At 48.0% G+C, this 27,076-nt stretch overlaps 1 protein-coding gene across 20 annotated transcripts in view; it reads left to right on the forward strand.

The window, feature by feature from the left end:
* Nucleotides 1-27,076, forward strand: part of MACF1 (microtubule actin crosslinking factor 1) — a 519,073-nt gene that overhangs the window by 301,187 nt on the left and 190,810 nt on the right. For all 20 annotated transcript variants that reach the window (XM_075336189.1, XM_075336201.1, XM_075336203.1 and 17 more), the window contains 6 exons: nucleotides 13,032-13,094; nucleotides 13,189-13,424; nucleotides 21,656-21,785; nucleotides 22,022-22,221; nucleotides 23,294-23,789; nucleotides 23,880-25,351. In XM_075336189.1, the coding sequence (XP_075192304.1) occupies nucleotides 13,032-13,094; nucleotides 13,189-13,424; nucleotides 21,656-21,785; nucleotides 22,022-22,221; nucleotides 23,294-23,789; nucleotides 23,880-25,351 (2,597 nt within the window). The remainder of the gene's footprint in view (nucleotides 1-13,031; nucleotides 13,095-13,188; nucleotides 13,425-21,655; nucleotides 21,786-22,021; nucleotides 22,222-23,293; nucleotides 23,790-23,879; nucleotides 25,352-27,076) is intronic.

Below are 27,076 nucleotides of genomic sequence, written 5' to 3' on the forward strand. Positions count from 1 at the left end.
GATAATGCAGCATGGGCAGTGTATAAAGGGGACAGATAGATACCGGGTGATGTGCTTTATTCAGTGGGCTGAATACTGCAGGATGGGGCTCTGCGTTCAGGTGCAGAGATTATTTGAGAGACCAATGATTTGAAACTGCAAATGCCACTCAGTTGATGCATATGACAGAGTATTTCTTTGTCGCTCCATTGGGAGACCCAGACAATTGGGTGTATAGCTTCTGCCTCCGGAGGCCACACAAAGTATTACACTTTAAAAAGTGTAACCCCTCCCCTCTGCCTATACACCCTCCCGTGCATCACGGGCTCATCAGTTTTATGCTTTGTGTTGAAGGAGGCACACATTCACTCAAGCTCCCATTTTAGTCAGCAGCAGCTGCTGATTGTATCGGATGGAAGAAAAGAGGGCCCCAACAGGGCCCCCGGCATGCTCCCTTCTCACCCCACTAAGTCGGCGGTGCTGTTAAGGTTGAGGTACCCATTGCGGGTACAAAGGCTGGAGCCACATGCCGTTTTTCCTTCCCCATCCCTTAGAGGCTCTGGGAGAAGTGGGATCCTAACCGGTCACCATTCACTGGGACCGGGCTCCCTCCGCAGCCCCTGGGGGAATCTGACGGACAGGAGACTGGGTATCATCACGGACAGGCCCTGCATCTAAAAGGTACTCTGTGTCCCCTTGGGGACGGTGCATGGAGCGCCTGTGTTACAGACGCTGCAGCGGCTGCTGTTTTTTTGTGACGACCGGGACTACCGCGCCGGCCGCGTTATTAAATTTAGTCCCCGGCTTCTGCGGCCTAGTACCATAACTCCCGCCCCCGGGCCTGCCAGTCAGGGGTAAGGGCGGGACGGTCGACTGGACGTCGGCAGTGAGGGCTGGAGCATACTTAGGTGTTCTCCTCCCCCCTCACTGAGCACTGTGGGGCACCAGATTCCCGCACTTTATTAGTCACGCCCACGGCTCCCTCCTCACTTCTGCCGGTGGAGGATTTCAGAACGAGCTCTGCAGCTCTGGGAGGCCCAGGCAGGGAATCTGGTGGACACACAACCGCTTTGGGCGGTCGGTAAGCCACACCGGTTACCCGGTGCTGGCCCCCCTTGGGTGCCGAAGTGTATATATATATATATATATATATTTATTTATAACACCAAAAAATATGTGCAAGCCAAGTAGTAAAAGCGTATAATTTTTATTACATTAAATAACCAAAAATATAAACAAACAATGGATCAGCCCAGAAGGACGGATGATATAATGGGAGACATAGGGCACTTGTTATTGAATACCGGATTATCAAAGAATAGGCAATGCATATTAAAGTAAGAGCAATCTAACTGGCTACAGCCCCTTTGAGTAGTTATAGTAGTTATAAATATATATGTATATATACTACGGGACTGCAAACAGAAGCAGCATTAACATCAGAACGTATGAAGGGCATTTACCAACGAGTCCGGAGAAGTAATAGTGCCGCAGCCTCCCACCAACACACTGACGCGCGTTTCGCACCCCCAAGGTGCTTCGTCCAGGACTCCTGGACTCCTGGACGAAGCACCTTGGGGGTGCGAAACGCGCGTCAGTGTGTTGGTGTGAGGCTGCGGCACTATTACTTCTCCGGACTCGTTGGTAAATGCCCTTCATACGTTATGATGTTAATGCTGCTTCTGTTTGCAGTCCCGTAGTATATATACATATATATTTATAACTACTATAACTACTCAAAGGGGCTGTAGCCAGTTAGATTGCTCTTACTTTAATATGCATTGCCTATTCTTTGATAATCCGGTATTCAATAACAAGTGCCCTATGTCTCCCATTATATCATCCGTCCTTCTGGGCTGATCCATTGTTTGTTTATATTTTTGGTTATTTAATGTAATAAAAATTATACGCTTTTACTACTTGGCTTGCACATATTTTTTGGTGTTATATTCATTGTTGGTGCAATTGAGCCTCCATATACATATATATATTGTGGTCTGGTTGGTGTTATATATATATATATATTTGTATACATTTTCTCTGTTCGGCCGCATTGTTTTGCTTTTGGCTATATACCCTCAGTGATCACTCTCAGAGGAGACTACAGCATGTCGTCCGCAAAGAGCAAGGGTGCCAAGGCACAGGCTTATTTTGCAACCTGTACCTCTTGTGCGGCTATGTTACCTGCAGGTTCCACCTACCCTCACTGTGTGCAATGCTCGGCCCCTGTGGCACTCACTCAGCCGGAGCCTCGGGCACTGGTGGGACCCTCGGCTCAGGTAGAACCGCCGGCTTCCACTGTCCAGGTGGCAGGGACAGAGTTTGCAGTTCTAGCTGAGAAACTCTGAGTCGCTTTCACAATCTATGGACAGATGGTCTGCTAAGATACTAGAAGCCTTGCAGTCCAGATCGGTAACACAGGCCCCGGGTACTGTGAGTTCATCGCCCCCAGGCCCCTCTCGGTCGGCGCAGCAGAGTGCTCCTGGGGTGACACCTAGGTCCCACGGGGAGGACTCCGACACGGACCACAGTCCCAGACCGGCTAAGCGGGCTCGCTGGGAACCTTCCCCGACTTCATCACGCTGTTCGGGGTCTCTGCATGAGGACTCTCTGGAGGATGAAGCGGAGGTCGCAGCTCAGGGCTCTGATCCTGACGTTGCTCTCAATCTTGATACACCTGAAGGGGACGCCATAGTAAATGACCTTATAGCGTCCATCAACCAGGTGCTAGATCTTTCTCCCCCAACTCCACCTATAGAGGAGTCGGCTTCGCAGCAGGAGAAACACCAGTTTAGGTTTCCCAAACGTACACGGAGTGCGTTTTTCGATCACTCTAACTTCAGAGATGCTGTCCAGAAGCACAGAGCATTTCCGGACAAGCGCTTTACTAAGCGCCTTAATGACACACGTTACCCCTTCCCCCCTGACGTAGTTAAGGGTTGGGCTCAGTGTACCAAGGTGGATCCTCCAGTCTCTAGACTGGCGGCTAGATCCGTAGTATCAGTGGCAGATGGTTCATCGCTCAAGGATGCCACTGACAGGCAAATAGAGCTCCTGATGAAATCCATCTATGAAGCCATAGGCGCGTCTTTTGCTCCGGCCTTTGCAGCCGTGTGGGCACTCCAAGCTATCTCAGCTTGTCTGTCTGAGATTAATGCAGTCACACGTACCTCTGCTCCGCAAGTTGTGTCTTTGACTTCTCAGGCGTCGGCCTTTTCGTCCTACGCCATGAACGCCGTCCTGGACTCAGCGAGCCGTACAGCGGTAGCGTCCGCCAATTCGGTGGCAGTCCGCAGGGCCATGTGGCTACGCGAATGGAAGGCAGACTCTGCTTCCAAGAAGTTCTTAACCGGTTTGCCATTTTCTGGCGACCGTTTGTTTGGCGAGCAATTGGATGAAATTATTAAACAATCCAAGGGAAAGGACTCGTCCTTACCCCAGTCCAAACCAAACAGACCTCAGCAACGAAAAATTCAATCGAGGTTTCGGTCCTTTCGGCCCTCAGCCAGGTCCCAATCCTCCACGTCCAACAGGTCAGAGAAGGGCCAGAGGAACTCTTCTGCATGGCGGTCTAAGTCACGTCCTCCAAAGACCGCCGGAGGAACCGCCTCCAAGGCGGCCTCCTCATGACTTTCGGCCTCCCCAAACCGCATCCTCGGTCGGTGGCAGGCTCTCCCGCTTTTGCGACGCCTGGTGGCCACATGTCCAAGACCGATGGGTGAGAGACATTCTGTCTCACGGTTACAGGATAGAGCTCAGCTTTCGTCCTCCGACTCGTTTCTTCAGAACATCTCCGCCCCCCGAGCGAGCCGATGCACTTTTTCAGGCGGTGAACACTCTGAAGGCAGAAGGAGTTGTGATCCCCGTTCCCATTCAAGAACGTGGTCGCGGTTTTTACTCCAACTTGTTCGTGGTGCCAAAAAAGGACGGATCATTCCGCCCCGTTCTGGACCTCAAACTGCTCAACAGACACGTGAGAACCAGACGGTTCCGGATGGAATCTCTCCGCTCTGTCATCGCCTCGATGTCCCAAGGAGACTTCCTAGCATCAATCGACATCAGGGATGCTTATCTCCATGTGCCGATTGCACCAGAGCATCAACGCTTCCTGCGCTTCGCCATCGGGGACGAACACCTTCAGTTTGTGGCACTGCCTTTCGGCCTGGCGACAGCCCCACGGGTCTTCACCAAGGTCATGGCATCCGTGGTGGCGGTCCTACACTCTCAGGGCCACTCGGTGATCCCTTACTTAGACGATCTCCTAGTCAAGGCACCCTCCCGGGTGGCATGTCAACACAGCCTGACCATTGCTCTGGAGACTCTCCAGAGGTTCGGGTGGATCATCAATTTCCCAAAGTCAAAATTGACACCGACCCAATCACTGACTTACCTCGGGATGGAGTTTCATACTCTCTCAGCGATAGTGAAGCTTCCGCTGGACAAACAGCGTTCGCTGCAGACAGGGGTGCACTCTCTCCTTCGGGCCCAGTCACACCCCTTGAGGCGCCTCATGCACTTCCTAGGGAAGATGGTGGCAGCGATGGAGGCAGTTCCCTTTGCGCAGTTTCATCTGCGTCCACTTCAATGGGACATTCTCCGCAAATGGGACAGGAGGTCGACGTCCCTAGACAGGAACGTCTCTCTTTCACTGGCAGCCAAAACCTCTCTTCAGTGGTGGCTTCTTCCCACTTCTTTGTCGAAGGGAAAATCCTTCCTGCCCCCATCCTGGGCTGTGGTCACGACGGACGCGAGTCTGTCGGGGTGGGGAGCGGTCTTCCTCCACCACAGGGCTCAGGGAACCTGGACTCCGACAGAGTCCTCCCTTCAGATCAATGTTCTGGAGATAAGGGCAGTGTATCTAGCCCTAAAGGCGTTCCATCGGTGGCTGGAGGGCAGGTAGATCCGCATACAGTCGGACAACGCCACGGCGGTCGCGTACATCAACCACCAGGGCGGCACACGCAGTCGTCAAGCCTTCCAAGAAGTTCGGCGGATTCTGCTGTGGGCGGAAGCCACAGCCTCCACCATCTCCGCAATTCACATCCCGGGCGTAGAAAACTGGGAAGCAGACTTTCTCAGTCGCCAGGGCATGGACGCAGGGGAATGGTCTCTTCACCCGGACGTGTTTCAAGAGATCTGTTGCCGCTGGGGAACGCCGGACGTCGACCTCATGGCGTCTCGGCACAACAACAAAGTCCCGGCATTCATGGCACGGTCTCAAGATCACAGAGCTCTGGCGGCGGACGCATTAGTTCAGGATTGGTCGCAGTTTCGACTGCCTTATGTATTTCCTCCTCTGGCACTGCTGCCCAGAGTGTTACGCAAGATCAGGTCCGACTGCCGCCGCGCCATCCTCGTCGCTCCAGACTGGCCGAGGAGGTCGTGGTACCCGGATCTGTGGCACCTCACGGTGGGTCAACCGTGGGCACTCCCAGACCGACCAGACTTGCTGTCTCAAGGGCCATTTTTCCATCTGAATTCTGCGGCCCTCAACCTGACTGTGTGGCCATTGAGTCCTGGCTCCTAGCGTCCTCAGGGTTATCTCAAGATGTCATTGCCACTATGAGACAAGCCAGGAAACCAACGTCCGCCAAGATCTATCACAGGGCTTGGAGGATCTTCTTATCCTGGTGCTCTGATCGGGGTTTTACCCCCTGGCCGTTTGCCTTACCCACTTTTCTTTCTTTCCTTCAATCCGGAATGGACAAGGGTTTGTCTCTCGGCTCTCTCAAGGGACAAGTATCGGCGCTTTCCGTGTTTTTTCAAAAGCGTCTAGCCAGGCTTCCGCAGGTCCGCACGTTCCTGCAGGGAGTTTGCCACATAGTCCCACCTTACAAGCGTCCGCTGGCACCCTGGGATCTTAACAGGGTGCTAACGGCTCTTCAGAAACCACCTTTCGAGCCGATGCGGGATGTCTCTCTATCACGCCTTTCGCAGAAGGTGGCCTTCCTAGTGGCAGTCACATCACTTCGGAGAGTGTCTGAGCTAGCAGCGCTGTCATGCAAAGCCCCCTTCCTGGTGTTTCACCAGGATAAGGTGGTTCTGCGTCCGGTCCCGGAATTTCTCCCTAAGGTGGTATCCCCTTTTCATCTCAATCAGGATATCTCCTTATCTTCTTTTTGCCCTCATCCAGTTCACCAATGTGAAAAGGATTTGCACTTGTTAGATCTCCTGAGAGCACTCCGGCTCTACATTTCTCGCACGGCGCCCCTGCGCCATTCTGATGCGCTTTTTGTCCTTGTCGCTGGCCAGCGTAAGGGGTCGCAGGCTTCCAAGTCAACCTTGGCTCGGTGGATCAAGGAACCGATTATTGAAGCCTACCGTTCTTCTGGGCTTCCGATTCCTTCAGGGCTGAAAGCCCATTCTACCAGAGCCGTGGGTGCATCCTGGGCATTGCGGCACCAGGCTACGGCTCAGCAGGTGTGTCAGGCGGCTACCTGGTCGAGTCTGCACACTTTCACGAAACACTATCAGGTGCATGCCTATGTTTCGGCAGATGCCAGCCTAGGTAGGCGAGTCCTTAGGCGGCGGTCGCCCACCTGTAAGAGGGGGCCGTTTTTCGGCTCTTTTTATCGAGGTATTCTTTTACCCACCCAGGGACTGCTTTTGGACGTCCCAATTGTCTGGGTCTCCCAATGGAGCGACAAAGAAGAAGGGAATTTTGTTTACTTACCGTAAATTCCTTTTCTTCTAGCTCCTATTGGGAGACCCAGCACCCGCCCCTGTTCCCTTCGGGCTGTTGTTCTTTTGTGTACACATGTTGTTCATGTTGAATTGTTCTTTTGGTTCATGGTTTCAGTTCTCCGAACATCCTTCGGATTGAATTTACCTTAGACCAATTTATAAGTTTCCTCCTTCCTGCTTTTGCACCAAAACTGATGAGCCCGTGATGCACGGGAGGGTGTTTAGGCAGAGGGGAGGGGTTACACTTTTTAAAGTGTAATACTTTGTGTGGCCTCCGGAGGCAGAAGCTATACACCCAATTGTCTGGGTCTCCCAATAGGAGCTAGAAGAAAAGGAATTTACGGTAAGTAAACAAAATTCCCTTCTTTCTTCTGCCATATATATCAACAGGCACAACTCTTCTTTGCCATTGTGAAGGATGGCAGGACAGTTGAACTTTGCGATTACCAACTTAGGATGTAAAACCACACTGCAGCTGTACTGATGTTGATGGCAGAAGATAAAAATCAGTCAGGCAGGGTACTGTACAGGAGCACAGAGGCATAAGGTGAATTCTTGACTTTATAGGCTTGTGTAAACGAATCTTATCTACTAGCAAACCATATCAGACAGGTGTTTATACAGAACGAGAATCATGAATGAAATGATAATGAGATTCCCTGCCGGAGGTGGCGCATTTCCCTGCCGGAGGTGGCGCGTTTCCCTGCCTGAGGTGGCGCATTTCCCTGCCGGAGGTGGCACGTTTCCCTGCCGGAGGTGGCACGTTTCCCTGCCAGAGTTTATATGTTACTGACTTGATGTATGATGCGCTCATAGGACTGGTGACTGTCAGACACACTCACTCCTCTAATAAAAAAGCAGCAGCTGTGAGCCCCAATTGTTTCATCTATATGGTCATACAGTGGAACCTTGCTTAATGAGAACAATCCGTTCTGGGACTGTGCTTGTTAATCAAGTTACTCGTTCAGCAAAGCAAGATTTCCCATAGGAAATCATTGCAATGCAGACAATTCGTTCCACAATGTGTTAAATGTCCCATCCTGGTCCCCTATTCTATCACTTTTCTCACATGCACAAACACACACAAACATGTACAAACACACACAAACACACAAGCACACATGCACATAGCTCACCTTACCTTCTGTTCCATCGCTGGTCTCCTGGGACTTGCTGTTCTCCGGTGCGGGCCGTGTATCAGGTAACCATAACGACGAGGGCGGTTCTTCCTGCCAGAGCGCTGACGTCAAAGGCAGAGCCGCTTGCCTCTGATTGGCCAGCGCGCTGCCTTTGAGTAGCGGTGACAGGAACCAGGAAGTTCTTGCTTCGTCGCTATGGATGCTGATGCCTGGAGTAGAGTGGAGTGGAGTGGAGCGAAGCGGCGCACTACAGGACCCAGGAGACCGGCGATGAAACGGAAGGTACACATATTATATGCTCACCTTCCCTTCCGTTCCACCGCCGGCCTCATTGTACTTGTAGTTCGCCACGATATACCCGGGAACTACAAGAACCATGAGCCCGGCGGTGGAACGGAAGGTAAGGTGAGTATAATACTGTATGTGTGTGCGTGCGTGCGTGTGTGTTTGTGTGTACATGTGTGTGTTTGTGTTTACATGTGTGTGTTTGTGTGGACTGCAAGAGCGGGTTAGAGCACGGTGGATGTACGGAACCGGAAGTGTGTGCAGTGAGGATTTCGCTCGTACAGCAAAGCTTTCTCGTAAAGCGGGTTACAAATTTACAGAAAGCTTTGCTTGTTAAGCGAAATTCTCGTTATGTGGGTTACTCGTTAAGCGAGGTACCACTGTATATCATAAGTGACTTGTGCTTCTCCCCGAAGCTGTGGTATGTGCCAAACATGACACTGGGGCAGCTTTGCATTGTCGGTTACTGCCATTACACAAGACATACCAGGGGCACATTTATAAGATTGCATTTCTACAGTTCGCAATTAGACATTTTAATAGCTGCACAGTTAGGATATCACTTCTAAACAAAGTGGTCAGTTTAGGGCTAACCTTTTATTATTTAAAGCAGATATTCTAGGCTGCCCCCCTACGGGTCTGTGCCGTTATATACTAATTGTGTCCTTTGAGCAAACATGAAATGTGTGATTTGAATGTGGATTTCTATTTCTATCTCGGACTTCTGGTAGCGACTTCATTTAGTTAAGAATAGATCTTCATTATTGTGCTGTAGTAATTATTGGTTAGAAGCGCAGGATGCCGAGTCTAATCGGCGGGAAATTTTGACACGTATCCATTTATCATGTGCATGACTAATCTACAACTAGGGGTCCAAATACCTCTTGGTTTTAAATGGTAAAGCGGATCTGTCACTACAACAACCATGCCCATTTAATGCCCCTATTGTGTCACAATCTTTAAACAATGCTTGTTGAATTGTTGCCCTCCTTTCTTTAAAAAACGCTTATTTTGTTAAGGAGGTAATTCAGCAGTCACCGATATTCAGTCTCCTCCATCCTGCCCCAGCACTGTGATTGACATACAGTAGGCTGGGAAGTTGTTTCTTGTAGCAGACGGTAGAGCACATGCTCTACCTGACGGTCCGATCATGCCCTATGTGGCTGCCGAGTCCTGCGCTTGCCTTTTTCCGGCAGTCATATAGAGAATGAATGGAGTGGGGTCAGGCATCCTACTTTGTAATGGGGTTAGAAATTTCCCATTCTCCCGACAGGCGAGAGTTCCAGCGCTCAGACCTCCACCAATCATTAAATTATTGTTAGTGATGATTGAGCATGCTCGCCTCTGTTAGTTACTCAATCGAGAAATGCTTCAGTTTCCCATTGACTTCCATTATACTCAGTATCTGACTTGCACCCGAGAACCCCGATGCTAGATTGAGTAGCAAGCAATGGCGAGCATGCTCGCTCATCATTAATTCTTACCAAGGCCTAGGACACACTGCGAGAAAAACGGAACGAGTGGAATTCGATAAAAAAAATCGCATTCCACTTGGACCAATATTACTTTGTGCCAGCACCCATGAGCGATTATTTTCTCAGCTCTAATCAGACTGAGAAAACAGTCGCAGCATGCTGCGGGTGCAATGTGATCCTTGTTTCTCTCGCATCCATTCAAGTCTATGGTGCAAGAGAAACATTGCGCTGCACTCGCATTACACTGTTGTACCGTGAGTGCAGGACAAGAATGGCAATAGCCGGCTATGGAGGAGAGATATAGATAAATCCCTCCCCTCCTCAGCGCCGACCCGCCCCTCCGCAGCGCCGGACCTCCCCCCGCAGCTGTGGTTTTGATTGCACGATCGGACTTCAGTCGCAGTGACACTCACATGACACTTGGCTCCCTCTATGGTGCCAGCGTGAGCCGAGTGTCATGCAAGGGTCGTAGTAATCCCCGTGTGGCCCCGGCCTAACTGGAGAACACATACATTCCTATTCAGAGGCTAAAAACCTTATCTTGACCTGGTTTTAGTAGCTGCTTTTTGTTAAAAGGTATCAGTGTAGACAAGAGCTACAAGTCAGTAGCTCAGGCTAGGAGAGATTGCAAAAACAAAAAACTGCATCTCCAAATATAGCAAGTGTGAACAGGTGCTAACTGCTAAAACTACACAAACCTAAAGAAAAGGATACAGCGGCATTCTGTAAGTGCCATGACATATGCAAATATAGAATATGTAAACTGCATTAATGCTATATAGAATATACTTAGAAAAATGAAGGTTGTTTACACAGAAATTGGCCAATTTTTGTATGCCCATCAAGGTGACCTTTCTCTGATGGGACGCTATACTAGTGTCTTGCCTCTCATGGACTACAAGTCTACAATATATGGGCAGATAGGATCTAGCACTAATTAAAGACCCCCCTTTGGCTGATGGGAGGAGAGCACGTTCAGAAAAAGGAGGCTGTCTACACCTCCAATATATACTTCAGAAGCTAAAACGGCATCTCCAAATATAGGACGTTTGTAAGAGAATCTGTATTATGCTTATTATGCAGTGCTTTAGCTTTATGTGACTAGAAACCCTCAATTATGGCATAATTAGGACAGAATATAGCAGTGGTAATACATAAGAAATAAACTTAGCTTAGTAGTAAAACCCTGTTCTGTTTATGGAAAGGTGAATGTGTATACTCCACGGCAGGTGCCGCAGTCTAAGCAGATTACTAGGAGCTACTCCTATAGCACTGCCATGTGTTGTAGACTTGTACATTGTAAGACGTTCATAGATGGGTTACTTATACCAAGCAGGCGTAATGTTATCGGACAAACACTATTCATGACGTGATCTTTTGGTTCTAGGATGCATTTGTATCTGATTTATCGATTTTTACAATACTGTATTTTGTCGGAAGCACAAAAAGTTAGTATTTAAAGCTTTGTACCAAGATTATAAATTATTCCCTACTCATAGTTTGTTAGATTATTTACTGATCCCTGGGGGGGTCTCACTTCTGGAACCCTTTCCAAATCCCGAGAACTGATTTCTCTGCCACTTGAGCACGTGTACCTCTGCACCATTCATTCTCCAAGGAACGTCCCCATACACATGCATGCTCGGGTAAGCAGAACATGCATGTTTATTTTAAGAGGAAGAGAAGCCGTTTCCAGACACCTAGCAGTTATTTCCTCCAAAGGGAAAATGTTAAAATCTTGGGTTGCTGTCCCCATTACATATTATATCACTTGGCCTAACTGGCCATTTCAGTCCATCGTGGTGGATTTGGCCCGCATGCCCTTACTCATTCTTCACCATGCAGGCAGCAATACAAGAGCAGTTATCTACAGTACTGCAGATTGTATTAACTCTTCTGCTCCAATCATTTTCTTATGCAAACTTGTTCAGAGATATACCGTAGCTGTTGGCCATAGTCCTGGTTCTTAAGTGCTGGGCACATGTGTAAATGTTGTATAGTTATAATATAGATCCTCTGATAGTGGATTATCATTTATTGGATAAATGGACATCATTAATGTGTTGCTTATAAGGTGACCACGCACACTTTAGCAGGATCATTACACTATCGTATATATGGGGGTGTAAAGATATTGGGTAAATTAAGTATCACACATTTTGAATTTCAATGGAACCTGTCAGTCGATTCATTCTGCCCAAAGCCCATGGAAGAGACCCGTCAATCAACTAAAGTGGTGTGGGGAGAAGATGACCGGGGGCGATCTTCCTATGGTCCGCTGACAGATCTTCAAACTAACTATACTATAAAAACATACCTGGCTGCAATCGTGCCACCAGGCTCTGATTCATGCTGCAAGTAGATTGGACAGTATGAATCGATAGGTTCCCTTTTAGTATGCCTAGTTGTGTGTGTGTGTGTGTGTGTGTATATATATATAATATATATATATATATATATATATATATATATATATATATTATATATATATATGCTTCTCATGGAGATAAGCTCCTACAAGAGATATCTGGCAGGGCTTGTTCAGCTCTCCCCACTTAGAGCCGTGCATGTATATGGGGTCCAGATGAGAGCCATTGCTGTTTGCTGACCGCTATTGTAGGTATATGGGTGGCTCAGTGGTTAGCACTGCAGTCTTGTGGTAGCTCAGTGGTTAGCACTGCAGTTTTGTGGTGGCTCAGTGGTTAGCACTGCAGTTTTGTGGTGGCTCAGTGGTTAGCACTGCAGTCTTGCAACACTGGGTTCCTGGGTTCAAATCCCACTAAGGATGACATCTGCAAGGAGTTTGTATGTTCTCCCCGTGTTTGTGTGGGTTTCCTCCCACACTGCAAAGACATACAGATAGGGACTCTACATTGTGAGCCCCAATGGGGACAGTGTTACCAATGTATGTAAAGTGCTGTGGAACTAACAGTGCTATAGAAATGAATAAATATTAATATTATATTATATTATATGTCCACCTTTACTGAAAGTGTGGTCTTCTCAGAACATAACCCCACGTCAAACTCCATGGCACCCAAGTGCATCTCAAGGTTCTGACCAACTGGTCCAGCAAGCCATTATCTATCCCCCATTTCCTTGAGATGGCTAAATTGTCATTGTAAATAAGCACTTTCTCATTGTAGATTGTAAGCTCTCACGAGCAGGGTTGTCTTTTTTCCCCTCTAATTAATGTATTTTCTATAACTGTTACTTGTTTGTATATGATCCTCCTGAATTGTAAAGCGCTGCAGAATATGTTGGTGCTATAGAAATAAAGATTATTATTATTGATGATTAGATTTTATGATACGTGAAGAAGCCGTGCCGAATACCAGTTAGTGTTATGGTTTCCATTATCTATGGGGCTCATTCTATTTTGTGAAGTGTATTGTCCGGTGTGCTGTGCCTTTGTCTGTGCTTGTATCACATTTGTGATGTCCTTGCTTTGTCTTCTTGTCCTGTCCAGGTTCTGTTCTGGCGACCTCAGTGAGCACAGTAGGCAATGTTAATGGATATCATACTTGCCAAGGTGAGCCTGCCGTCCTTTTGCTGTTCTTTCTTACCCATTCATTGTGCCTTTGTAATGTGTTTTTTTACTCTATACACCATATTCTGTTTTCTAGATTTGACTGGGATTCAGTGCGATGTTTCTGAGATTACTCAGAAGTATGAAGATCTTGGAGTGGTACTAAATAACAGAGAGGAACAGTTGTCCACCATGTTGGAAAAGATGAAGAAGGTTCAACAAGAAGCTAATCAGATGCTGAAGTGGTTGGAGTCTAAAGAAAAAGTGATAACAGCAGTCAATGTGTCTCCCACAAAGAGTGAGGTTGTTAGAGCACAAGCAGAACAGAACAAGGCAAGTCTCCAATACTGGTAGTGAAAATACAAGGGTTGTCTACCAAGGACACCGCCTCCAATTTTCAAGTTTTGATACATCTCCTTTATGCTGCCTTAAAGGAAATCTGTCAGTAAGATTTACCCCTCTTCCCTCTCCAAACGTCTTATATAGGCATACAGGTCTCTGAATTTAAATCATTTGACACCTTTATATCACCTATCTGTTGCTGCATTCCCTAGAACTTCGCTTTTTATCAATATGCAAGGGAGGCATTAGGTGCTCTCACACCCACACCACTTAGGGTGGGTGCACACAATCCGGATTAGCAGCATTTTGGAACCAGCGTGTTGGCACTGCATCCAAAACGCTGCACAGTTGTACAGTATAAGCACAGTGGATAGGGTTTATAAAAATCCCATGCCCATTGTGCTTCTTTTCTGCACAATATAAACTAACATGCGCAGAGGCTTTCTGAGCTGCAGCATATCAATTTATGTTTGCAGAGAAGTGTGTGTTCTCAGAGGGGTGAACACAGCGAAAGTCTGCAGCGCCTCAAACCCTGATCATGGACACGGATGCTGCGTTCTCCTGCAGAAAATACTCACATCTCTGCAGGAAGGAAGACACGTCTAGGATGCAGGGTCTACAGGTCGTGTGCACCCACCCTTAAAGGGAACCTGTCACCAGATTTGGGGCCTATAAGCTGCGGCCACCACCTGTATGCTCTTATATACAGCATTCTAACATGCTGTATATACGTCCCCAAGCTAATTTGCATAATGTAAAAAAGACCTTTAATTAGTTCATTACTGGGAGATCCAGTCAGATGGGTGTTGCTGGTCTTGATCCAGTGTCGTCTCTCTTCTTATGACCACTGTCCTCCTTCTTACTTAGTGTTGATGTGTGTCCTATATCTTGCACACAGTCTCCCCCACTGTGCTTCTGCGTAGGCGTACTGCGGAGGGCAGCACAAAGTACTGTAATGCGCATGCACAGGGAAAGGCCAGAGAGTGCCTGCACATGGACACTACAGTACTTTGCTCTGCCCTCGGAAGTTGTTTCTTATAATGAAAATTTTAAAGAAATGAGCTTGTTTAGCTTACAAAAAGACCCCTGTTTTCAATACAAAGGACTGGCATATGACGTATTTCTTTCTAGGACCTTACAAACAACCAGGAGCCATTTATTACATGTAGAGGAAAGTTGATTCTGGCCGCTAAATAGGAAAGGGTTCTTTACAGTTAGAGCAGTCAGACTGTGGAATGCCCTACCACAAGAGGTAGTAATGGCAGATACTATAACAGCTTTTTAAAAAAGACTGAATTCTTTTTTCACAACAAAAGGCATTGTGGGTTATAGATAATCAAGCAATACAGAATGTATAAATGGTGGAAAAAGGTTAAACTTGTCCTTAAAGGGGTGTTACCATCTCTAATATCCTATCCCAATATGTGGTAGGTGTAATAAGAATAGTAATATTAGCAAATACCTCCAAAGAGAAATGTAGTATAGTTCTTCTGATATAGCCATGTCTCCTACCTTATGTGCAGGGCATTGCAGCTTAGGTATCCATAGTTACAAGCAAGAGCAACTAACTAACTGCCACGATATGAATGGTGGTAACCATGGATACCCAAGCTGCAATGCCCTGCACATGAGGTAAGAGACATGGATAATCAGAAGAACTATACTACATTTCTACTTGGAGGTATTTGCTATTATTATGCCTACTACATTTTGGGATAGGATCTTGGAGATGGGAAGAACCCTTAAGTCTTTTTTAACCTATGTAAGTGGATACATTTTTTGAGAACTACAGCTCACATTGGTGTTCACCTCTACTTTGGCTGAAATCAAAGGCAATGGAAAATTTAATAAACATGAACTATTTCCGCACACAAATGAAAATTACCATCGCTGTAGGAAAAAAACCTGCGGCGGGGGTGTCAATAGTAATGGGTTCTCAGTTGTTGCCTTATCTAGAAGAATAGAAAATGTTCACGAATGCACAACTATACATGTGTGGGAGGGGGCTCCTGTTTTAGTGACTGGTGGGGGGGACCCAGTGATACAAAGGAAACGTATCGCATATTTCTTCGGCGCTCCATTGGGAGACCCAGACGATTGGGTGTATAGCTACTGCCTCCGGAGGCCACACAAAGCATTACACTAAAAAGTGTAAGGCCCCTCCCCTTCTGGCTATACACCCCCCGTGGGATCACGGGCTTGCTCAGTTTTCAAGCTTTGTGCGAAGGAGGTCAGACATCCACGCATAGCTCCACTGTTTTTAGTCAGCAGCAGCTGCTGACTATGTCGGATGGAAGAAAAGTGGGCCCATATGGGGCCCCCAGCATGCTCCCTTCTCACCCCACTTTTGTCGGGTGTTTGTTAAGGTTGAGGTACCCATTGCGGGTACGGAGGCTGGAGCCCACATGCTGTTTTCCTTCCCCATCCCCCCTCAGGGCTCTGGGTGAAGTGGGATCTTACAGGTCTCCAGGCACTGAGACCGGGCTCCATCCACAGACCCAGAGAACCTGCTGGATATGGAGCTGAGTATCGTCAGGGACAGGGCCCTGCTACATTAAGGTACTCTGTGTCCCCGTACACATCGCGCACACACACACCAGCATTGCTAGGAGTGCTAGTGCGCCGGGGACAACAGCGCGGAGCGCTCGTGCTATTATTCACGGCAGCTTTGCTGTGTGAATTTATGTATTGGGAACTGCCGCGCCGGGCCGCTGCTGGGTGTTTTTACACTGTGGCGCGGCTGGGACTTGTGGTGCGCCGGGGACTCCGCGCTGGCCGTGCACATAGGACGGCCGCGCTTATTACTCGAGTCCCCGGCTTTGCGGCCTAGTTTTCGTTTCGTTCCCGCCCCCAGCCCTGCCAGTCAGGGGAGAGGCGGGACGCTGTACAGAAAGTCAGCGCCGAGGGCTGGAGTCTGCTTTGCATTCTCCAGCCCCCTTCACTGGACACAGTGGGACGCCGGTTTCCCGCTCTTGCCTGGGGCACGCCCACGGCCCGCCCCTCGTCACACGAGCTGGAGAAGGACGCCGGCAGCCATTCCTGCAGTCCGAGCTGGAGAACGGAGACAAGCTCTGGGCAATCAGTCACAGGACTCTGGCGACCACACACCCGCCTATAGGCGGGCGGTAAGCAGCACCTGAAGTGCTGAACCCACTAAATACCGTTGTGTCCATTTGTATTTTATGCTTACACTGCACTGTAGGTCGCTATTTTTGGCTATATGCCCTCTTAGATGGCGAGACAACAGCAGCAAAAAAGCAAGGGTGCTAAGGCACAGGCTTTCTATGCTGCTTGTATTGCATGTGCTGAAGTGTTCATTTGTACTTATGCTTGTATGCTATACATTGCACTGTACGGTCGCTATTCTTGGCTATATTCTCCTAGAATGGCTAGACTACAGCAGCAAAAAAGCAAAGGTGCTAAGGCACAGTTTTTCTAGGCTGCTTGTATTGCATGTGCTGAAGTGTTCATTTGTACTTATGCTTGTATGCTTTACATTGCACTGTACGGTCGCTATTCTTGGCGATATTCTCCTAGATGGCTAGTCTACAGCAGCAAAAAAGCAAGGGTGCCAAGGCACAGGCTTTCTAAGCTGCTCATATTGCATGTGCTGAAGTGCTCATTTGTACTTTATGCTTGTATGCTATACATTGCACTGTACGGTCGCTATTCTTGGCTATATGCTCCTAGATGGCTAGACTACAGCAGCAAAAAAGCAACACAGGCTTTCTATGCTGCTTTTACTGCATGTGATACTGTTCCACCGGCAGGTTCCACTGACCCCCGTTGTGTGCAATGCTCCCCTGTAGCACTTGGTCAGCCGGGGTCTCTACTAGAGGTGGCCAAAGGAACCACCTGTGAACCCTGTCCATGGACAGGGACGGTGTTGCAGTTTCGGCTGATAGATTGTCATGGGATAGTGACTTGCAGTCCAGACAGGCCATGGGCAATCTTGATCATTGCTCCCTGGCCACCCTCATTTGGAACAAAATCAGTGCTCCGGGGGGGTCCCAGGCATTCCAGGGTGAAGGCTCTGACACGGACGACAGTCCCAGACAGCCTAAGCGAGCTCGCTGGGAGCGGCACTCGGCCTCATCACTAGTCAGGGTCACAGCAGAGGACTCTCTGTATGATGAGGCAGACGTAGCTGATCAGGACTTTGATCCTGACACCGCTCTCAATCCGGATACACCGGATGGTGACGCCATGGTGAATGATCTTATAGCGTCCAGCAATGGCATGTTGGATATCTCTCCCCCAGCTCCTTCAGTGGAGGAGTCAGCTTCCCAGCAGGAGAAATCCCATTTCAGTATCTCAAGCGTACATTGAGTACTTTTCTGGCCACGCTGACTTCAGAGAAGCAGTTCAGAATCACCACGCTTACCAGATAAGCGTTTCTCCAAATGTATTAAGGATACATGTTATCCCTTTCCCCCTGACGTGGTCAGGCGCTGGACCCAGGGTCCAAAGGTGGATCCCCCAATCTCCAGGCTTGCGGCTAGATCCATAGTTGCAGTGGAGATGGGACTTCACTTAAAGATGCCATTGACAGACAGATGGACCTCTGGTTGAAATCTGTCTATGAAGCTATCGGCGTGTCGGTTGCTCCGGCATTCGCAGCCGTATGGGCACTCTAAGCTATGTCAGCTGGTCTTGCGCAGCTGGTCTTGAGCACAGGTACATCTGTGCCGCAGGTAGCGTCCTTATCCTCGCAATGTCTGCATTGCGACTTACCCTATTAATGCTGTCCGAGAGAGACAGTCGAGGTTTCGGTCCTTCCCAGGCTCGGGCAGGTCCAAATTGTCCTAGTCCAAAAGGGCTCAAAAGGCTCAGAGGGGCTCAGATTCCAGGCGGGCTCAATCACGCCCAAGGAAGGCAGCCAGAGGAACCGCTTCCAAGGCGGTCTCCTCATGACTTTAAGCTCTCTCTCTCCGCATCCGCGGTTGGTGGCAGACTCTCTCGCCTTGGCGACATTTAGCTGCCACAGGTCACAGACCGGTGGGTGAGAGACATTGTGTCTCACGTGTACAGGATAGAGTTCTGTTCTCGGCCTCCGGCTCGATTCTTCAGAACTTCCCCACCTACCCACCGAGCCGATGCTCTTCTGCAGGCAGAAGGAGTGGTAATTCCTGTTCCTCTTCAGGAACAAGACACGGTTTTTCCTCCAATCTGATTGTGGGGGACCTAAAACTGCTCAACAAGCACGTGAAGGCCAGGCGGTCCCGGATGGCATCCCTCCGCTCCGTCATTGCCTCAATGTCTCAAGGAGATTTCCTAGCATCAATAGACATCAGGATGCTTATCTCCACGTGCCGATTGCTCCAGAGCACCAACGTTTGCTACGTTTCGTTATTGAAGACGAGCATCTTCAGTTCGTAACCCTGCCCTTCGGTCTGGCGACAGCCCTACGGGTTTTCACCAAGTTCAGGGCAGCAGTGGGAGCAGTCCTGCACTCTCAGGGTCACTCGGTGATCCTTCCTTGGACGGTCGACTTGTCAAGGCACCCTCTCAAGAGGCATGCCAACACAGCCTGAGCGTAGCGCTGGAGACTCTCCAGAGTTTCGGGTGGATCATCAACTTCTCAAGGTTAAATCTGACACCGACCCAATCGCTGACATATCTGGGCATGGAGTGTCACGCTCCCTCAGCGATAGTGAAGCTTCCGCTGGACAAACAGCGTTCACTACAGACGGGGGTGCAGTCTCTCCTTCACGGCCAGTCACACCCCTTAACACGCCTCATGCAGAGGCAGTCACTTTCGCGCAGTTTCATCTGCGTCCACTCCAATGTGGCATTCTTTGCCAATGGGATGGGAAGTCGACGTCCCTAGAAGGAACGTCCCCCTTCTCAGACGGTCAAGGACTCTCTTCAGAGGAGTCCATCCTTCAAATCAATGTGCTGGAAATCTGGGCAGTGTATCTTGCCCTGCAAGCCTTCCAGCCGTGGCTGGAAAGCACACACATCCGAATTCAGTCGGACAACTCCACAGCGGTGGCATACATCTACCACCAAGGCGGAACACGCAGTCGGCAAGCCTCCCAGGAAGTCCGGCGGAGTCTGATGGGGGTGGAAGACAGAGCATCCACCATATCCGCAGTTCACATCCCGGGCGCAGAAAACTGGGAAGCAGACTTCCTCAGTTGCCAGGGTATGGACGCAGGGGAAGGGTATCTTCACCCGGACGGTTTTCAGGAAATCTGTCAACGCTGGGGGATGCTGAACGTCGACCTAATAGCGTCTCGGCACAACAACAAGGTTCCGATTTTCATGGCGCGGTCTCACGATCAAAGAGCTCTGGCGGCAGACGCCTTAGTTCAGGTTTGGTCGCAGTTCCAGCTACCTATGTGTTTCCCCCTCTGACACTGCTGCCCAGAGGGCTACGCAACATCAGGTCCGTTTGCCGCCGCGCCATCCTCATCGCCACAGACTGGCCGAGGAGGTCGTAGTCCCCGGATCTGTGGCATCTCACGGTCTGCCAACCGTGGGCACTACCAGCCCGGCCAGACTTACTGTCCCAAGGGCCGTTTTTTCCATCTGAATTCTACGGCCCTGTACCTGACGGTATGGCCTTTGAGTCCTGAATCCTAGCGTCTTCAGGTTTATCTCAGGACGTCATTGCCACCATGAGACAGACTAGAAAACCGACGTCTGCCAAGATCTACCACAGGATGTGGAGGATATTCTTCTCTTAATGCTCTGCTCAGGGAGTGTCTCCCTGCCCATTTGCATTCCCTACTTTTCCTTCCTTCCTGCAATCTGGTTTGGAAAAAGGTTGTCACTCGGCTCCCTTAAAGGACAAGTCTCAGCGCTATCTGTATTCTTCAGAAGCGCCTAGCACCACTTCCTCAGGTACACACGTTCCTGCAGGAGGTTTGTCACATTGTCCCTCTGTACAAACGGCCGTTGGACCCATGGGATCTGAACAGGGTACTAATTGCTCTCCAGAAGCCGCCCTTCGAGCCTCTGAGAGATGTTTCACTCTCTCGACTTTCCCAGAAAGAGGCCTTTCTGGTAGCGGTCACGTCTCTTAGGAGAGTGTCCGAGCTAGCAGCGCTGTCATCCAAAAGCTTCCTTCCTGGTGTTTCACCAAGGCAAGGCAGTGCTGCGCCCGATTCCGGAGTTCTCCCTAAGGTGGTATCCCCCTTTCATCTCAATCAGGATATCTCCTTACCTTCCTTTTGCCTCATCCATTTCATCGATATGAAATGGATTTGCATTTGTTGGATCTGGTGAGAGCACTCAGAATCTACATTTCCCGCACGGCGCCTCTGCGCCGCTCGGATGCACTCTCTGTGCTTGTCGCTAATCAGCGTAAAGAGTCGCAGGCTTCCAAATCCACCCTGGCTCGATGGATCAAGGAACCAATTCTTGAAGCCTACTGTTCTGCTGGGCTTCCGGTTCCATCAGGGCTGAAAGCCCATTCTACCAGAGCCGTGGGTGCGCCCTAGGCATTACGGCACCAGGCTACGGCTCAGCAGGTGTGCCAGGAAGCTACCTGGTCGAGTCTGCACACTTTCACCAAGCATTGTCAGGTGCATACCTACGCTTAGGCGGATGCCAGCTTAGGTAGAAGAGTCCTGCAGGCGGCGGTTGCCTCCTTGTAGGGAAGGGCTGTTTTACAGCTCTAACATGAGGTATTAATTTACCCACCCAGGGACTGCTTTTGGACGTCCCAATCGTCTGGGTCTCCCAATGGAGCGCCGAAGAAGAAGGGAATTTTGTTACTTACCGTAAATTCCTTTTCTTCTAGCTCCAATTGGGAGACCCAGCACCCGCCCTGTTTCCTTCGGGATTTTTGGTTGTTCGGGTACACATGTTGTTCATGTTGAACGGTTTTCAGTTCTCCGATGTTACTTCGGATTGAATTTGTTTAAACCAGTTATTGGCTTTCCTCCTTCTTGCTTTAGCACTAAAACTGAGCAAGCCCGTGATCCCACGGGGGGTGTATAGCCAGAAGGGGAGGGGCCTTACACTTTTTAGTGTAATGCTTTGTGTGGCCTCCGGAGGCAGTAGCTATACACCCAATCGTCTGGGTCTCCCAATTGGAGCTAGAAGAAAAGGAATTTACGGTAAGTAACAAAATTCCCTTCTTTCTAGATATGTGGTAAATGTTTTAGAAGACCACAGAGCCGTGTGGTTGAACTCCACATTGAAAACAGTGGCAGCTACATCTCTTGGCTCTGTCAGTCGGCTGATAAACATATTTTGTTTTTTATCGTCAGGAATTCATATCGGAACTTGAGCAGAGCTCTGACAAAGTGGAGAAGTTGAAGGCTGAATTGAAAGATTTACTGGAGAAGTATCCCAACTCCTCTGAGGCCGAGACCTGGAGGCAGATGCTGGAAAAGCTTAGTAAGAATGAGTTATAACATCAATATATAGAAATCACATTTTTGGGGAACAATTCCTGTAAATTGTCTTCTGGCAGTAGAGGCATGGACCCTCAGATCAGTCATACAACGTTTGTGGTAAAATGTATTGAAATTGAACTTTTCCATCACGTATATGATCACCAGGTATAGATGTAACAACCTTTATTTTATGAACTCTATAAACAGTGATTTATGTGTTTCTCCATTGCGTTTTAGATGAACGGTGGGATCGAACTAATCAAGTAACCTCTGAACGACAGCAAAAACTGGAAGAGTCTGCCAACCAGTTGGCTACCTTCCAGGCTGCTGGCTCCCAGCTACGGCCATGGTTGACTGAGAAGGAGTTGATGATGAGTGTTCTGGGGCCTCTTTCCATTGATCCCAACATGTTGAGTGCACAGAAGCAGCAGGTTCAGGTAGGGGGAGGATTTTTAAATATATTTTCAAAAGAATGCCCTTTTGTTCTTCTGCCTTTTGCTAGGAATTAATTTTTCTGTCTCCATGCTTGGCTTAATTAGGAAATGTTTCTTTCCATTATTACATACAGTGGAACCTCGGTTTACGAGTAACTTGGTGTGCATGTATTTCGCTATACGAGCAAAGCTTTCTGTAAATTTATAACTTGATTTACGAGCAAGCTTTGCTGTACGAGCAAAATACCGCACACACTTCCGGTTCCGTACACACAAACACACACACATTATGCTCACATATCCTCCGTTCCCTCGCCGACCTCTTACCTGGTTCTTGCAGTCCGCCAGTATGTGGATCCGGTAACCAGCGCGATCGATACAGGAGCTGCCACTGTGCTTCCCAACGGCAGAGTGCTGACCAATCAGAGCCACTGACGTTAGCATGCTGGCCAATCACAGAGGCAAGCGTCTCATGGCAATGACAGCCGCTGAAGGCCTGACAGCGGCAGCTCTTTCATCGGCCGCCATGGTTACTGGCGGACTGCATAATGTGCGTCTGTGTGCACACGCTTGTACATGTGTGTGCGCGTTTGTGCATGTGTTTGCGAATCTTTGTGCGTGTGTGGAATGGCACAATAGGGGACCAGGATGGGACATGCTACAAGTTGTGGAATGAATTGTCTGAGCTTGCATTATTTCCTATGGGAAATCTTTCTTTGCTAGACGAGTAACTTGGTTTACGAGCACAGTCCCAGAACAGATTGTTGTCGTAAACCAAGGTTGCACTGTACCTGTTTTTAGTGTACAGTTACCAATGTTGGATATTAATGTTAAGTTCTTAAATACAAATGATGCGGAGTTAATTTGCTCTTGTGTTTGTTCTATGATATACACATATAAAGGTTTGGCTGGCACTGTAACATTTTTGGCGTGTGTTATAGGCAGTCTTGTAAGGACATTAAAGTGTCTTGTGAGTACTGGCTTGTAATTTATGTATTCTGCTCTGTTGTGCCTTAACTCTGTGTATTCTGATCTGTCACATTATGCAAACACTTCTGTGTTATTTTTGTTCCAGTTTATGTTAAAGGAATTTGAAGCTCGCAAAGCCCAGTATGAAGAGCTGAAACATGCCGCCTATGGTATCCTAACAGGACCTGGAGATGAATCTGAATCCACCAGCCAAGTTGAAGATGATTTCCATGAAATCAGTCAAAAATGGACAGAATTAACCAACCGACTGAATTCCAGAGCAGACCATATTGACCAGGCCGCTGTGAAGAGTACACAGTATCAAGAAGTTTTACAAGGACTTACAGAGAAGATAAAGCAGACTGGTAAGAAGCTAGGTGCACAGCCAGCGGTTAGCACCCAACCTGATGCTGTAAAGCAGCAGCTGCAAGAAACTAGCGGGATTCGCTCAGAACTGGAGACCCTCTCTCAGGAAGTTACTGAAGCTCAGGTCCTATGCACCGAATTGTCTGAGCTTGTGGCGGAACCATACCTTAAAGATGAACTTCAAAAGCGGCTTTACACTGTGGCCCTTCCTCTTAAAGGAATGGAAGATTTGGCAGGTAATTCCCTTTTAACATTTACCTAGTCTGATTGTCCCATTTTATTTATTTATTTTTTTTAATGTACTAACACAATATTTTATTTTGCAGCTGATCGTGTAAATCGGTTGCAGACAGCTCTTGCCAGTTCTCAGCAGTTCCAGCAGATGTTTGATGAGTTGAGAAACTGGCTGGAGGAAAAACAGATTCAGCAGTCCAAGTGTCAACCAGTGTCATCCAAACTGGAGAAGTTACAATCCCTTCTTCAGGAGCAGGAGGAATTCCAGAAAACATTGAACCAGAATAGTGGGTCTTATGAAATGATTGTTGCCGAGGGTGAGTCTTTGCTTCTTTCCTCCCAACCTGGTGAAGAAAAAACTGCACTTCAAAATCAACTAGGGAGTCTGAAATCAAACTGGGAGGAGCTCGGGAAGAAGACATCGGAGAGACTCGGCAAAGTGAAAGATTGTTTGCATAAAGCCCAGAAGTACAAAAGACATGTTGAAGATCTTGTGCCTTGCCTAGAAGATTGTGAGAACCAACTGAAAGAAATGCGAGTCACCCTTGACCCTATGCAACTTGATGCCCAGCTTCTCAGGGCAAAGGTTCTCCAAAGTGAAATGGACAAGAAACGTTCTCTGTTGGAGATGATGAACAGCACAGCAGATCTCCTAACTGAAGCTGCTGAAGTCGATGACCAAGAAATTTTAGAGGAGAAAGCCCAATTAAATCAGAGGATGGACAGTGTCACAGAACAGTTGCATGTCAAAGCTGGGTCTATTGAGGAGATGTCGCTAAGGCTTAAAGAGCTTAATGATAGTTTTAAGAATATTGATAAGAAGCTGGAGGGAGCAAAACATCACTTGGAGATTTACGCAGCACTTGGTTCTCAAGCATGTAGTAGTAAGAACTTAGAAAACATGAAGTCCCAGCAGGAAATGCTCCAGAACTTGGACACACAAGTTCAGTACATGAAAAACCTTATTCAAGGTTTGACTGAAGATGCCCCAAAAGGCTCTGATGTCTCCAGTCTCTTACATCAGGCAGAAGATGTACAACGTGAACTTGAGACTGTAAAACAAGAGGTGAATGAGTGTTGTTCTAATATGGAACAAAAACTTCATGGAATTGGTCAATTTCATGCTCATGTTCGAGAAATATTCTCCAATTTGACCGATCTAGATGATGAACTTGATAACATGGGTCCAGTGGGGAGAGATGTGGACAGTCTAAAGTCACAAACTGAAGTCATCCAGAAGTTTTTGGAGACTCTGCAATGCTTAAAATCCGATGTGGAGTTCTCCGAAAAGAAATGCAGAGTTATGTTAGAGAATGAAGGAGGACCCGATCTTATCGCATTAATGCGAGAACTTGGCACGTTGAATAAGCAGTGTGTGAAACTAACTGAAAGGGGCAAAAATCGACAGGAGCAATTGGGAGCCACCCTGGGAAGAATTGAGGACTTCAACACTAAACTAAAAGAGTTGAAGCACCAGATTCTGACCGCAGAGGGCAGCAGTGCATTGCAGGAGCTGGTGGGGACCGAGGTGGAAGCCATCAAGCAGCAATTACAAGACTTCAAGGTAAAAACAAATGAGTTACTTTTCAGATTTCTCATAATGTTTACTGCGTTCCTCTGCCTTCAGGCTCTGCACAGTGTGCTTGCCTCTACTTGTATCAGAATAATCTATGTTGTGATCATCGCCATTGTGAGCTCGTGTGAGATTTTCTTTTGCTTCTTTCATTATACTGGCTTTTAAAATTCATAAACTCATAAGGACATTATAATATTAGATAAAGCATAGGAGTTATACATGTAATCTATTTACTTATGTGTAAAATGCCTTCAAGGTTGAGTCTAGCTCCGGTAGATGTCTGTCTGCTAATGAATAGCACTTGCCTAAAGGAAATCTATTATACATACATATATATATATATAAGCAGTGCTGATTTCTAGGCTGCAATGCCTGAAGGAGTTTGCTGAAATTATAGAATAACATTTCATAGAGGTGAAAGTGCAGCGTAAGGTAGAGTTGTTGATACCACTTTGGTTAGCAAGTAATACGTGCACAGCCATGTTTTTAGAAGTTAAAGGGGTTGTCCACTACTCTGACAATCTCTTCCCAATCAGCATGTTTGCCCCCATTAAAATAACACAACTTATACCCACCTCCTGTGCCGGCGCCGTTCCAGCAGTGTCGGCACTCGCTCTCCCGGGGCTCACATGACTTTATGCCACACGTGCACTGAACTTAGTCAGAACTGGCTTCACCATCCCCTTTGGATGTATTAATGATCAACAGGAAGGGAGCGGCCAGCATTTATGCTCACCTCCGGTGGCGGCATTGTTCCATTGGTGTTGACATTCGCTCTCCCAAGGCTCACATGACAGTGCTATGTCACGCAAGTCCTGTGTCCAATCACTACTGGGTTCACTTTCCCCACTTTCGGATGAAAATCAAGAGCAAGTCATAGTTGTGGCTGGCCACTCACTTCATGTTGATCTTTAATACATCCAAAAGGGACGGTGAAGCCAATGCTGACTGAGCTTAGTGCACGCGTTACATGACATAAAGACATGTGAGCCTTGGGATAACTGCGCCGGCACAGGAGGTGGGTATAAATGGGTGTTATTTTAACAAGTGCAAACATGTTGATTGAGAAGAGGTTGTCAGAGTAGTGGACAACCCTATGAAGGCCACTGTGGCTATCAATTTTTAGTCCTTTATCTGCATACTAGATTGTTTTATACAAGGTAACCCACTATAACATTTGATCATACTTTCGGGGTAATATAATTCAATAGGCGGTAATTGGCTTAACAGGAATCTGTCACCAGGTTTATGCTTCCCAATCTGTGGGAGGCTTATAATAGGGACAGAGATCCTGATTCCAGAGGTGGATCATATACTGGGCTCTTTACTGTAGTTTTGATCATATCTCTATATAATCTGCAACTTCTGTCCAATGATGAGCCGTGTCTAAAGGTACCGTCACACATAACGAGATCACTAGCGAGATCGCAGCTGAGGCACGGTTTCTGTGACGCAGTAGTGATCCCGTTAGCGATCTCGTTATGTGTGACACCTATCAGCGATCAGGCCCCTGCTGTGAGATCTCTAGTCGTTGCAGAATGGTCCAGGTCATTTTCTTCAAAGGCGATGTCCTGCTGAGCAGGACCTATCGCTGTGTTTGACACTGTGTGACAGGTTCACAGTGACTGCTGAGATCGTTATACAGGTCGCTACTGCGACCTGTATCACTCCTGCATCGTTGGTAAGATCTGTGTGACATCTCACCAGCGACTT

This window comes from Anomaloglossus baeobatrachus, chromosome 2, assembly GCF_048569485.1.
Source record: "Anomaloglossus baeobatrachus isolate aAnoBae1 chromosome 2, aAnoBae1.hap1, whole genome shotgun sequence".
In the NCBI taxonomy this organism is placed as follows: domain Eukaryota; kingdom Metazoa; phylum Chordata; class Amphibia; order Anura; family Aromobatidae; genus Anomaloglossus; species Anomaloglossus baeobatrachus.